Source organism: Caretta caretta, chromosome 4 (assembly GCF_965140235.1).
Source record: "Caretta caretta isolate rCarCar2 chromosome 4, rCarCar1.hap1, whole genome shotgun sequence".
In the NCBI taxonomy this organism is placed as follows: domain Eukaryota; kingdom Metazoa; phylum Chordata; order Testudines; family Cheloniidae; genus Caretta; species Caretta caretta.
Window position 1 is genome coordinate 91,228,867 of NC_134209.1, and position 12,800 is coordinate 91,241,666.

Here is a 12,800-nt window from a genome sequence, read left to right on the forward strand (position 1 = left end):
AGAGAGGAGATTTGTCAGCAACTGAGGATGAGAGTGGAATGGAGACTGAGGTGTTCGGGAGCAGCACTAGGGCAGGCTGTATGGCTCTCTTAGGTACGTCTGTCGTCCCCTGGTAAGGAAGCACTGTTATCTCAATTTTACAGATACAGAGATAACTGAGGCACAGAGAGACTAAGCAGTTTGTCCCAGGACACACAGGAAGCATTTGGAGGAGTAGGAAATAGAACTTGGGTCTCCCACTTCCCAGGCCAGCATCCTAACCACTGAACCATCCTATCTCTCATCATCCTCATAGCACAGCCAATGTGAGAGCATTAACGTGTTGGAACACTGCAGAAGCAGTTTCCATGATGGTGTGGGTCCTGATCTGTGACTACTGAACACCCCTCCTGTTAGATCCATCGCCATCAGTCCATGTGCTTGGGTCTGAATAAACAGCTTTTCTTTTTTGTTCTCTCTTCATTTCCACACCCTGCTCTGAAACAACTTATATTTTCCAAAGAGGAAAATGCATTTGGTGAGAGAGTGAAATGATTTTGTTGCTTGGCTACATCTTGTTCATGTGCTGTAAAATTTGCTCTTTACTCCGGGCCAGCATGCTGTGCTACCGACAGTATAAATTACCCCTTGTTAGACTGTTGGAAACCTAAATAGACATGAGGTCTATTAGCGTAATAACACTAATGGAGCTGTTTGTTTCTGTTGAAACCTAATCCTTTTGTTGTTGTTCTGGTACAATTAATGTGCACTGTATTCTCTACTAGCTCTCTAGGTCCCTTTAAATTGTAATATCAGAAGGCAAACTCGCTGTATGAAGTACTGTGTCTTTTGTCTACATTTGTATGTTCACTTTCCAGTCTACAGAGTGGTGGACTTATATCGAGCTGTGATCTTGTAAGCCCCAAGCAAGGTTGGGTCGGATCAGAACCTGAATGGGAAGCCTCCAGGAAAATCTCAGCATTCTTGCAGGGACATGGTGTTTGTGATTCAGCAGGTGATACAGTTTCCTCAGAATCTGTGTAATACCAGTACCCTCGCTTGGTGTCCGAGTTATGCTGTGCTACTGGAAGTGCAGTTTCCTTGCTATGTTTAATTTATCTGTCTGTTCCCATCCCCCTGATGTGAGAGCATCTGTGGAAGAGACTCTTGTGGCCATGTAAAGATTCAGTGGCACATTTTTCAGAGTAGGGTAGTGATTTGCCTGTGAACGTTCTAAGGGTTGAGGTTGGGGAGACCACACAAAGGTGTCTCTGTGGATGAATAAAGTAAATGACATTTCATAGTATATTTAGGTAATAAACCACAGGAAAGTATAGAGGAGAAGGGAAAATAAGCTCTTGAGTGCTTACAGCTAGGAGCAAGTTACTTTGCAGTGGGGAGAATTTTTCTGATTACCTCCCTCTAACAAATAAATCTCCGGCATATGGGTATCAACCCTAATTTCCTGATCAAATTCCAATCTGGGTAGTAGCATTCTGTTCACCTAAAATTCCCTGTATCCCATAATTTTAGTTGGAGGACTCTTCATTCCTTGTCCTAGAATGATGCGTAGGATTTCTGCGCACTTTTTTTTAGGCTGTTAATCCACAAAGGTCAAAGAATGACAAACTTTTCATTTTAGTTTTGTTTATATTTGAAAATAAGCTGACTGAGATCGCCTTTTGGTAATCTCTAAGCCATCTGATTTAGATAGTAACAGTTCTATAGTTTAGACTTGGCTATTGAGGAGAATTATCCTAATAAACTATAGTTAGTGAGAGACTCAGTATTCCTTTGAAACATCCAAATGGTGGTTTGTCATTGGAGAATTTAATTACTTCCCATTTCCTGAGATCAAGATATTATATCACTGGACTGAAGGAAGTCTCCAGGTATTGATAGATAATTCCTCAGATTCTTAATTCTCACTGCAGTCAGAGTAGTTCCAATCCTAAGATAAGTGGTATCCTCCATAATATATATGGATACACAACTTCCTTTTTCTGAAATCTCACCAGACTTTCTGTTAGATTGATTTATTAACAAAGTTTTGATAGGACTTAAGGTGATTGGAACTGGGTACTTAATGTTTGGGTAGGTGGCAGGATCAAGAGCAGGGAAGATTAAAAAATGAGGCAAGCAGTTGGGAAGGGATCATAGCACCTGGGGTGTGGTCCGACCCAATACAACCACTCTTATGTCCTTAGCAAGAGGGTTAAAGAGCTGGATGGGGGTTGGATGGGCTTGAAATCATTTACTGGTAAGTGTGCTAATCTTCATCATTCCACATAGCTGATGGGATTTCCCTTGTAATAAATCAGTTTATGCTGCTAGTATTTTCACTCCTTAATTATGCAACATGGACAATAGCTTAGGCACAAATTCATTCACAGTGAGGCCCCTTGAACCTTATTGTCTATCCAAAAAGACAAGAGTCCATACAGAAATTTTGACTGGGCCTATATGCCCTAACCCAGAGCTGACTGGGAAAATGTAACGTCCTTAGAGATGGGATCATAGCTGCCTGCCCACACTGTGGAGAGATGCAGGATGATAGGGCTGTCCCCACTTTGGAGAGTTAATTTTCCAGGACACTAGAAAAAAGCAATTGTGGTTTGGAGGATGGGGGAGAGGGCTGGAGCTTGAGAGGCAGACACTGAGGCCAGGTGGCTTTTCTCCTTGTTCCTGCTGGAATTCTTTGAAGGTCGTATAACCATTTGGGATTATGTAGCTATAGAATGCCTAAAGATACTTATACCTGGCCATTAAAGAATAGGATTTTTTTTCTTTACAATAAAACACATCTCCCAGATTTTCAGAATATATCGGGGTATGAGGAACTTTGTGCATGAATCCCCTACTGGCCCACCTTTCAGAGAGGCCTGTTGAGGTTGTCTTTTCTTGTAATACACTTGGTCAGCCTCTGCCTAAAGAATGGATAGACAAAGAGAAATCCTTGATGGCCCCTCAGTGAAAGATACTATGGACAGTTTAAAAATAAGATGGGTCATTCCACATTCAAAACCATCAAATGTCAAACAGACATACCTGCCAGGCTATTAGTAATCTATTGGGGCAAAAGCAAAAGCCCAGAGAGCAGAGTGCACTGTTATAATTCATATAGCTAGATTTCATAACAACTTATAGAAGCCTTTAAAAAAAATTTTCTACCTCACAAGAGTGCTTGGGGGGTAGGTATGTGACAGATTTCTGTTACCAATCTACCGTTGCGTCAGATAATCAGGCTGACACCGCAGGATCGTTTGGGGAGAGATGACAAAACACACCAAGTGTCTAAATTTTAAAGCTTTATTAATAAAATATTAAAATAACGGCAGAGTGCTGGGAACACTCCCATGTCACTCGGGGGAAAAAAAAAGTGTTAGTGTCCCAAGCCCTAACCCGCTTTCATACTCACACACGCACTACCCAAGATTGGCCAGGCCTGGGAGTAACGTTAGAAGAGAGAAGGGGAAGGGAGGACGGGAGTGGTGTCCTGGGCCCAGGTCGTCCGAGGATCCGCTGTTGATCTCCGAGTTCCTCCAGCTCTCACGAGGGTTTTAAGTCCTGGGCTCCTGGGAGGGCGAGGGGGTGGGTGGGTTGGGAGGATGGTAATTCCACTCAGGGACCTCTGCTTCTGGTGCCTTTTGTGCCAGTTCAAACCGGCTTGCTGTGGCCTCCTTGGTTTCCCAAAACATCCCGGCTCCAGAGAGTTTGTTTTCCCTTCTATTGGCCTTCGCTGTCACCGTCTCATTTGCTCTCACTGTTCTTGCTGCTATCTCTGCAGCTCTGCTCAACTTAGTTCTCCTCTTCTCACGGCTGGGCAGCTGCTGATTTCTCTTCAAGCCCATGACCTTGGGCCAGGGCCAGTGTCTTAGCTTCACACGGAGCTAGCTGAAGTGTTGAGTTAACCTGTTCTCTGCTCTTCTTCTTTCTCCCCCCCCAGCCTCTCGTATTCTGCAAAGGAAACTTCCACTCTCCGCTCACATGCCTTTGACCCTCCCCAAAATGGTTTGCGATGCTTGCAACAGGGTTAGCCACATACAATGCTGATCTGCCTTCCCCAGAGACTCCCTGAGGGAGGGGGCCATTGGGGTGTGACAGTAGACTGTTCAACTCTTCAAAAGGTTAATAAGTGGCATTAAAAATATAACGGCAACTTTTAAAAATCTCTTAAAGAACAGTCACTTCCCTAATATTTGCCAATGAGCACAGTAGTGCTAATATGAGGGTGGAACGTAGTTCTTTAAATGTCTGTTAGTGGGTTTTAATGGGGCATCTTTTTATTATTTATTTATTTATTTTATTATGTTAAAGGCAACTATGGGCTTTGTGGATTAGGAAGATATCCAATTAGAACTGTTTGGACAGTTTCCTTAGTATTCTCCTGCACTGCCTACATAAATTGGCCTTGATTAGAAGGTTATGTTAAAGCCTTATCTATAAGTGTGTAGTTGACAATAGCCAACGTGACAAAGCCATGCCCTTCACAACATTTCCGCATCCTCTACATGAAATATCTGTCGTTCTTAAATCTTATTGCTGAGATTTCTCATCTTGACAAGAATTCCCTATTGTCTTATCTTTAATACAAAGAACCTAAGTTGAGAAAGCCAACTCTTTTTTTTTTTTTTCTCTCCAACTTATCTGAACTGTCTTAGGTCTTACATTATTCTGTGTGCTGTTTGTACATGTTTTCTTTAGAGTTCTGTATAAACAATAGAAGAACTTTGTTTTGTGTTGTCAGTGTTTGAGAGAGACTTTTCAAGTCGTAGTTTATTAGTATTAATAATATACATTTTAGTTCATAATTGGTTCCCTAGTGAAAACTTGCTCTCTTGTTATGCAGACACATCCCTTTGGTTTCCATAAGTGGAAAAATGTAAGAATGGCCATGCTAGGTCAGAACAATGGTCCATCTAGTCTACTATCTTGTCTTCCAACAGTTGCCAGCAATATTCCCTCTAATTTTTCCCATGCATGGGTGGAATGAATTTATCTGCACCAATATGAGGTGATGTGTGGCGGGAGTGAGACCAAGGGGTTTGGAGTGTAGGACGAGGCTCAGGGCTGGGGCAGAGAGTTGGGGGTGTGGGCTCTGGGGTCAGGCCAGGGATGAGGGGTTCAAGGTATGGGAGGGGGCTCAGGGCTGGGGCAGAGGTTTAAGGTGAAGGGGAGTGAGGGCTCTGGCTGGGGGTGTGGGGCCTGGGGCGGGGCTGGGGATGAGGGGTTCAGGGTGCGGGATGGGGCTCAGGGCTGGTGCAGGGGGCTGAGGGCTCTGGCTGGGGGTTTGGACTGGGGTGGGGCTGGGGATGAGAGGTTTAGGGTGCAAGTTACCCAGGGCTGTGGCGGGGAGAGAGGCGTCTCTCTCCAGCTGCAGCAGCCCTGGGGCTGCAGGTGTTGCTGAAGCCCAACACACCCCAAGCTCTCCCATCACCAGCGCCCACCACACTCCACGCTCCAGAGTGAAGTGTGCACACCCGGGGGGCCCCTTGGTGGCCTCCTGCGTGGCTGTGCAGACACGCACCTTAGAGGCAACGTAGGTGGCCAGTGCCAGATGCTTCAGATGGAATGAACTGAACAGGGCAATAACTGAGTGATCCATCCCCTTCCATCCAGTCAGCATCTGGCAATCAGAGGCCTACAGACACCCAGAGCATTGTCACTGACTGTCTTGGATAATGGCCATTCATGGACCTATCCTCCATGAATTTATCTGGTTATTTTTTGAACCCAGTTATGCTTTTGGCCTTCACAACATCTCCCTGGCAATGAGTTCCACAGGTTGACTGTGTGTTAGGTGAAGAAGTACTTCCCTTTGTTTTGTTTTAAACCTGTTGCCTATTAATTTCATTAGGTGACCCTTGGTATCTTTTCTGAGACAGGGTGACCAGAAATGCATGCAATATTAAGGTGTGAGCATACCATGGATTTTATAGTTGCATTATGATATTTTCTGTTTTATTATCTATGCCTTTCCTAATTCTGTTAGCTTTTTAGATTGCTGCCTCGCATTTGAAAGATGTTTTCAGAGAACTGTCCACAATGACTCCAAGAACTCTTTCTTAAGTGGTAACAGCTAATTTAGACCCCATCATTTTGTATGCATAGTTGGGATCAGAGTGGATTTGATTTAAATCATGATTTAAATCATTAGTCAGAAAGACTCGATTTAATCATGGATTTCTACATAAAAGTGCATCTTGTTGGTTGTTATAACCTTAATATATATTCTTCACAACTCAGAGATAGAAGTAGGTTTCATTTTTAGAAGGTACACACTATACATTTTTAAGTGATTTATTTTGAAAACTTTTCAGATTAGTTTTACAGATATATCTGTAAATGAATAATTGTTTGGTTATTTCATTTACCAAAGGTAATTGAAGCAGATATTTATGAAGTCATTGGGAGGTGAACTATCTCCAATTCAACAGGTTAATCATTAATATTTGGAGGATTTTCTTGCCATGCTGTATTAGGAGCAGGACATCACCAGATAGACATTTGCATTGTTTTATTTAACTAAAACAATAACATTATGTATTCTGGATTTTTTCTTCAACCGCAAACATATAAAGTTTTAACAAAACAAGCATATGAAATTTGAATTCAGTTAAACATTCAAGTTTTTTAAAATCAGGTTTGTTTTTGTTAAAATTGTTTTTAACTAAAATAGTTAAACGAAATTTTTTTTTAAAAAAACAAAAATTAAATTGACTATGTCAGCCAGGTCAACATGAGAAATTTAAAATATTGGCTTCTGCAGCTAACTCAGTTGTCTTCACCTTCATTTTCCTGTTTGTTCATAATCTGGAAAACAAAAACAAGCTTTCCTGCTTTTTCAGGTCCCAAACGATTTCTCAATTTGGAATAAATTAGTCCAAAGGAAGAAAATATTCTTTCTACACTGGCAGAAGAAGCTACTGCTGTTAATAGTGAGATTATCACTTCAACAGTCTCTGAATCCGAGGGCTTAAGTGACTTCCACCAGTTCACTGGAGTGACTTTCTTTCAAACATCATAAGCAAACATATATTTCTTGAATGGTTCACCCTTAGCTCTGAAGTTTATTATAGTTGGCATTCTGGAGGGATGATTGCTGGATTTCCATGTCGTAGCCAGCTCCTCTTCTTCAGCAGTTAAAGTTTGACCCTAGTACCGAGTATTGAGAATATTTGCAAGAAAATGAGCTGGAGATAGTGCTTGTCCCATTCATTTTTTTAATGCTTGTAATTTAACTCTGTCATTGCATAGTTTTGTTTTTTTTAAGATCTCCCTCAGTTCCTTCCAAATTTCAACAGCATCAGCAATAAAACAGCTATTTCCCTGCATTTTGTTCAGCTTGGTTCCTCCCACTTTTTTCAGAGCAGCTGCTGCAAAGTGGTTGTTACGGAAGTATTTTGCAATTTCAAAAACATTAGCCTTTATTTCTGGAACACTGAAGTCTTTGGCTAGGAGGTGCATCAAATGAGCACTGCAACCGTATGTTATTAGCTTGGGACTCTCTTCTAATCGGCTTTTCATGTTGGATACATTTGCAGCATTGTCTGTGACCAAGCTGCATACTAGACATTTTAATTTATTTTCACAGTTTGTTATAGCTTTTACTGCTACTTCTTCTTAGAGTTCTGCTGTGTGTGCATTTCCTGATGTATCAATTGTTTCTGTAAGGAAGACATTCCCTTCTTTGGTTGTCATACAAGCACATACAACAGGATCATTGTGGACGTTGCTCCACCCATGAGGACTCAGGTTAACAATTTCACCCTCTAGAGCTTTTGCACACTGCTCAGTTTCTCTTTCATACACTTTATCCAGCAATTTGCCTGCGACATCTGCTGTGTTGGGTGGACTGTATCCTGGTCTTAATGACTGAACCATGTTAATGAAGTGTGGGTTCTCAATCATACGGAAAGCAAAGTTTGTTGCATAAACAAACTGGGCAATTTTTTCATCCATTACCTCTTTTTGTAATCTGCTGGTTCTTATCGCAAACTTATCTATGGTTGTTTCTGGATGCTGGAATTTTTTTTTTCTTTTTGCTACTGATGATATACTGTGGCTGTGTGACATACATGATGTGACTGAAACCCTATTATGGGCAGATAACTCTGAAACTGTAGAAAATGATGGTGATCTTGAAGGTGGATAGTCTTCAGAATCCTGTAAGTTGAGAATGGATTCTCCTAAACAAAATAAGTCAATGCAGTTATTTAATTATTATTACCATACTGCTCATTTAGTATAACTCATTGCATTCACTGACACATAGTACTACTTTAAAGGGGGAATTGTAAAGAGAAGATCTGCCTATTTCAGCTATTTATTTTTTGTCACAACTTTATCTGAAATGATAGTACCATAGAGTAACAACTATATTTTTTGCTCAAACATGAGAATTCAAGAATAGTCCAGAAGGAAGACTGGCAGTCCTTAAGAAAGAAGTATGAAATAAGAAAGTTAACTAACCTGAAGATCCTGCATGTTCAGACATGTTCCTTTCATCATCTTCAACGCAGCGTCCTCCTGAGGAGGAACACTTCTCATGATGTTGTTTCATTTGACAACGAGGCCTTGCATTTCTTTGTTGCACTGTTTGCATTTTGAACACATACCTGTCTTACCCACAGGTAGAGGAGCTTCATTAAAATATTCCCAAACTGTGTCTTTTTTACAGCCGGCTGCCATTATAGGTTTTCCCTTCTAGGGAGAGAATGGCATGGTAGATCTCAAATCAATGAAGACTACACTTGGAAAGACCTTCTGGAATATGCTGCTCAAACAATTTCAGTTTTGTTTCTACTGCCTGTCCCTCCCTTCTCACGTTTATCTCCAGACTTTTCCTTGTCCAGATCTATTCTTCCCCCAACAATCTTTTATTTATTAAACATTTTGAAACTTTGCACTTTTACAGAGAGGTCAAGGATTGATTCTGTGTATACAAAGTTGCAGAGGGACAGTAGGGTTGAGGTCTGTTATTTCTCACCTCTTTGTATTATTTATTTAAAAACATTTTTGCTGTTAACAAGCATGTTATCTCTGGAGACACAAATCCACAATTTGAGAACTGCAAAACTAAACATCTCTGATGGTATCTTCTAGACTGAGCACTGAGTCCCGTTGGGTAGATAGAAAGATTAACCTAAATAATCTATACAGAAGTCCCTGGAACCTCCATAAGATTGGGTCCCTAATCCATGAACTATTGGAACTCATTTACAAAACTTTTCTTAAACATTACATGACTATAATGCATCCTAATTAAAACTATCTTTAGATAGTTTTATCTAAAATCTAAAGCATTTTATCCATTTTATAAAATCCAATTTAAATAAAAAAAAATCTGAATTTTTAAATCATTGATTTTTTTATCCACACTGGTTGGGATTATATTTTCCAGTGTGCATTACTTTGCACTTTTCAACATTGAATTTCATCTGCCATTTTGTTGCCCAGTCACCCAGTTTTGTGAGATCCCTTTGTAATGCTTTACAGTCAGTTTTGGACTTAAGTGTCTTGATCACTCTTTCATCCACCTACCTGTATCTGCTGGAGAACTGGAATACCTTCCTAGGGCTTCAGCATTGGGTACGAAATATTGAAGGTTTCCAGAGCAGAAGATCATGTGACTTTGAAGGATAGCTACCTTCCAGTGCTACTTGGTTATTTTGGGGAAAGTTTTGACTCCTGTTTGTGTGAAGTAGCTACAATATTTATGTCCTTATTTCCTTTCATCAAGGAAAAGGGTCTTACAGAGAAATTTTCTTCATAAGGATGTGAAAACCTGAAGAGAAAATATAAAATATATATGTACAGTAGATCATGACAATGTAACCACAATCCTTGAACGTCCCTTCTCCCCAAATTTAAGGTAATGGGGAAAGTTGAATGAGATTGCAGAGAATAGGGAAGGAAAGGAGAATCCTTACATATAAGATCTGAAACCATAGGTAGTAGTTTTATATAGTGCCATAAGTTTTTGTGAGATAAAGAGGTTGAATGAACTAGAATTGGCTGAGAATGAAAGATAATAAAGGAAGGAAGCGGATGGTTAATTTTCCCTCTGATTAGCAGCTGTGATGAAGGTAGAGCAGTATCACAATTAATATTTTATTTATTTGTGTAGCACCACGGGTTACTAGATGTTAAAACATAGACTACAGCCCCTGCCACAAAGCTTATTTTCTTGCTTTAGAAGTGATGGGAAGAGTAAGGATAACAAACAGCAGGGGAAGGGGATTGGGGCAGGGAAAACAGAGCTAACAGCAACGTGAGTCTGTGATCACACAGTCTACAGCATGTGCGGCTCTTTTTTTAAAAAATGAAATGGAGTAAGCTACAAAGGACTGAAAAATAATTGACTCACTTATGCATTAGTTTATTTTATTCCCAATTACCTAGACAATTTAATATTTTCTTGCCCCTTTAGTCCTGACTGTTAGGATTGCTTAGATGCTTTCACAGCTTAGATATTCTAGGCATCATAGCAATTCTAATCGTTAGGACTAGAGTGGGAGGAAAAAAATAACTTATCTGGGTAATTGGGAGCCAAGTATGTTATCTGGTGAACTAATTTGGCCACCATTTACCATAGTATCTGAGCACTCTCAATGCTTAATGTAGTTATCCTCACCACACCCCTGTGTGGTAGAGAAGTGCTGTGACCTCTGTTTTACAGAGGAGGAGCTGAGGCACAGAGAGAGACTAAGTGACTTTCCCAAGTCACACAGGAAGTCTGTGTTATAGCAAGGAATTGGCTCTAGTCCCAGGCTAGCATGGTGACCAGTGGGCCATTCTTCCTCATAGGTATTTTGAAAAGCATATGCTGTTGAGTGAAATCAACTGGGATAAAGTAATGGCAGGAAAAGTCCAATGCAATATGGAAGGTGTTCAAAAATAAACTAATGCGTAAATTTACAGTAGCCATAAAAACTTATTAGGCACATTTTCTTGGAATGTTAGAAAAGTTCAGAAACCATTAGTTAATCCTCATCTCCTCACGAATATGCTCAGAGGAAAAGTGTTGAATATCTCTGTGACAGAATAAATAAAGTTTCAATGTAGCAAGGAGTTTATGAAAGCTGTAAAGATGAATGAATAGTAGAAGTATCTTGAATAAAAATATCACCACTTCTTAACTACGTTATCGTCCAACTCCTGTTGCTGTGTGCAGTTTTTTCTTTCTGTACAAATGTATCTACCTCCCAAGCGTCAAATATAAATCTGTGTGTAGCTCAGGTCAGGAACAGGGACAAAGGACCAAGCAGGCAGGTTATTAATTGTGAGGACGTAACTTTCAGTGACTGCTTTTTTTGGTTAACTGTGGTTCTTACTCTGGCTTTTTCTGGGGTAGGAAAAGGGATGGCAGAGGAAACCCCATCATTCCCTTCCCTTACTCTGCCACTCTTATAGGAGCATGTCTGTCTCTGATGTGGGGGATTCTCTTTTCTTAGCAGAATTTGTTCATTATGCCTGGGCAGCACAGTGTATTTCCCTTTTCAGCAGGGTTTCTCAGGGACTTACAGTTTACTCGCTGATTTGAGTAACCTTGAGTCTACTACACCTCATTCTGTACATTGACTTTGTACAAAGTAAAAGATTTTGGTTTTAAAGCCTTAAAGGATACAGACCCTGACTGCATCATCCTTACAGCTACCTGAGCTCCTTCCCCTTCGAACACTACAATTGCATGTTACATTACCTGACAAGTCTGCCTTTGCTGTAGGAGGCCTTTGCACGTGGAACTCTCTCCTGAAATCTGTCTCAGTTTTACAGTGAAGTCTTAATTATTCTCTCGGGCATGTTTTTAATTTCATCACTCTGCCAAGTTTATTACATTTCAATCTCACTCTGTTTGCCAGTATTACTGTTTCACCTTTGAATTTTAAGACCATGGTTTTGTATTACACTTTCATTAATTTTATTAAGTTTTTAAGCACCTGTCGTACAGTATTCCAAGGTTTTCAGTGGAACCAAGGGGACATCGTAATTATTGCTGGGTTTTTTGGATAATTTTCATTTTTTGTTTGTTCCATCTTTGAGAATTCTCCTCTCTCACTCTATTTCCAGACATACTCTCCCTCTGAATGGGAATGTGAGTTTGTTCTACATTTTTACTTCTAAAAGTGTGCAATGTGAAGAGCAAATTTATAAAAGACCATCTTTTATCTTTTTTTCTCCCCTCTTAAAACTAGGTATCAAATCGTAGTGGAAATAGTTCAAGCAACCACAATCAGCAACTTTCCCCAGATGAAAAGACAGAAAGGTAAGCATGCATTCTGTTAGGAGTTAAGGCTGCATATTTAATAAAATAAACAAGATATCCGAATGTAAGACATGTACATAGCTGGGTTTGTGTGCACAGGTCCTGGACAGATTTTGAGAATGTGCCTTCCAACATTAGATTTTAATGTTCCAGTTTTCACACACTTTGTTTTACTTGTTCAATTGTGGTTAAAATTTATTTGCCAAAATCTTACTGTTTCTTTGTAGACCAGGTTCAGAAAGTAAATATCAGTCACTGGTACACCTACCCTTGTTCTATTAAGGTTTTTGCAATAACGTGGCATTTTACATGGTACAGTAAAACTTCTTATATTACTAAATTTCACGTATTTGCTGGCTAATACTTGTCATTGATTAGCTATTCAGAATTAACCCTCTAATCCAGTCTTTTAAAAAAAATTATCCAGTATAAATGCCACTTGATACTCCCTTGCACCAATATTATTATGTAGGAGTTTGGGTTTCTCTGATCTAACTGACAGAGAGCACTGTGCGGTTGATCCTCATAAGCTTGCGAGAAAGGAGGACGTTTC

The 12,800-nt window shown here is 40.1% G+C and overlaps 1 protein-coding gene across 3 annotated transcripts in view; it reads left to right on the plus strand.

Moving 5' to 3' along the window:
• Window positions 1-12,800, plus strand: part of SNX25 (sorting nexin 25) — a 163,509-nt gene that overhangs the window by 59,397 nt on the left and 91,312 nt on the right. For all 3 annotated transcript variants that reach the window (XM_048847964.2, XM_048847962.2, XM_048847963.2), the window contains one exon: window positions 12,177-12,247. In XM_048847964.2, coding sequence (XP_048703921.1) covers window positions 12,177-12,247 — 71 coding nt within the window. The remainder of the gene's footprint in view (window positions 1-12,176; window positions 12,248-12,800) is intronic.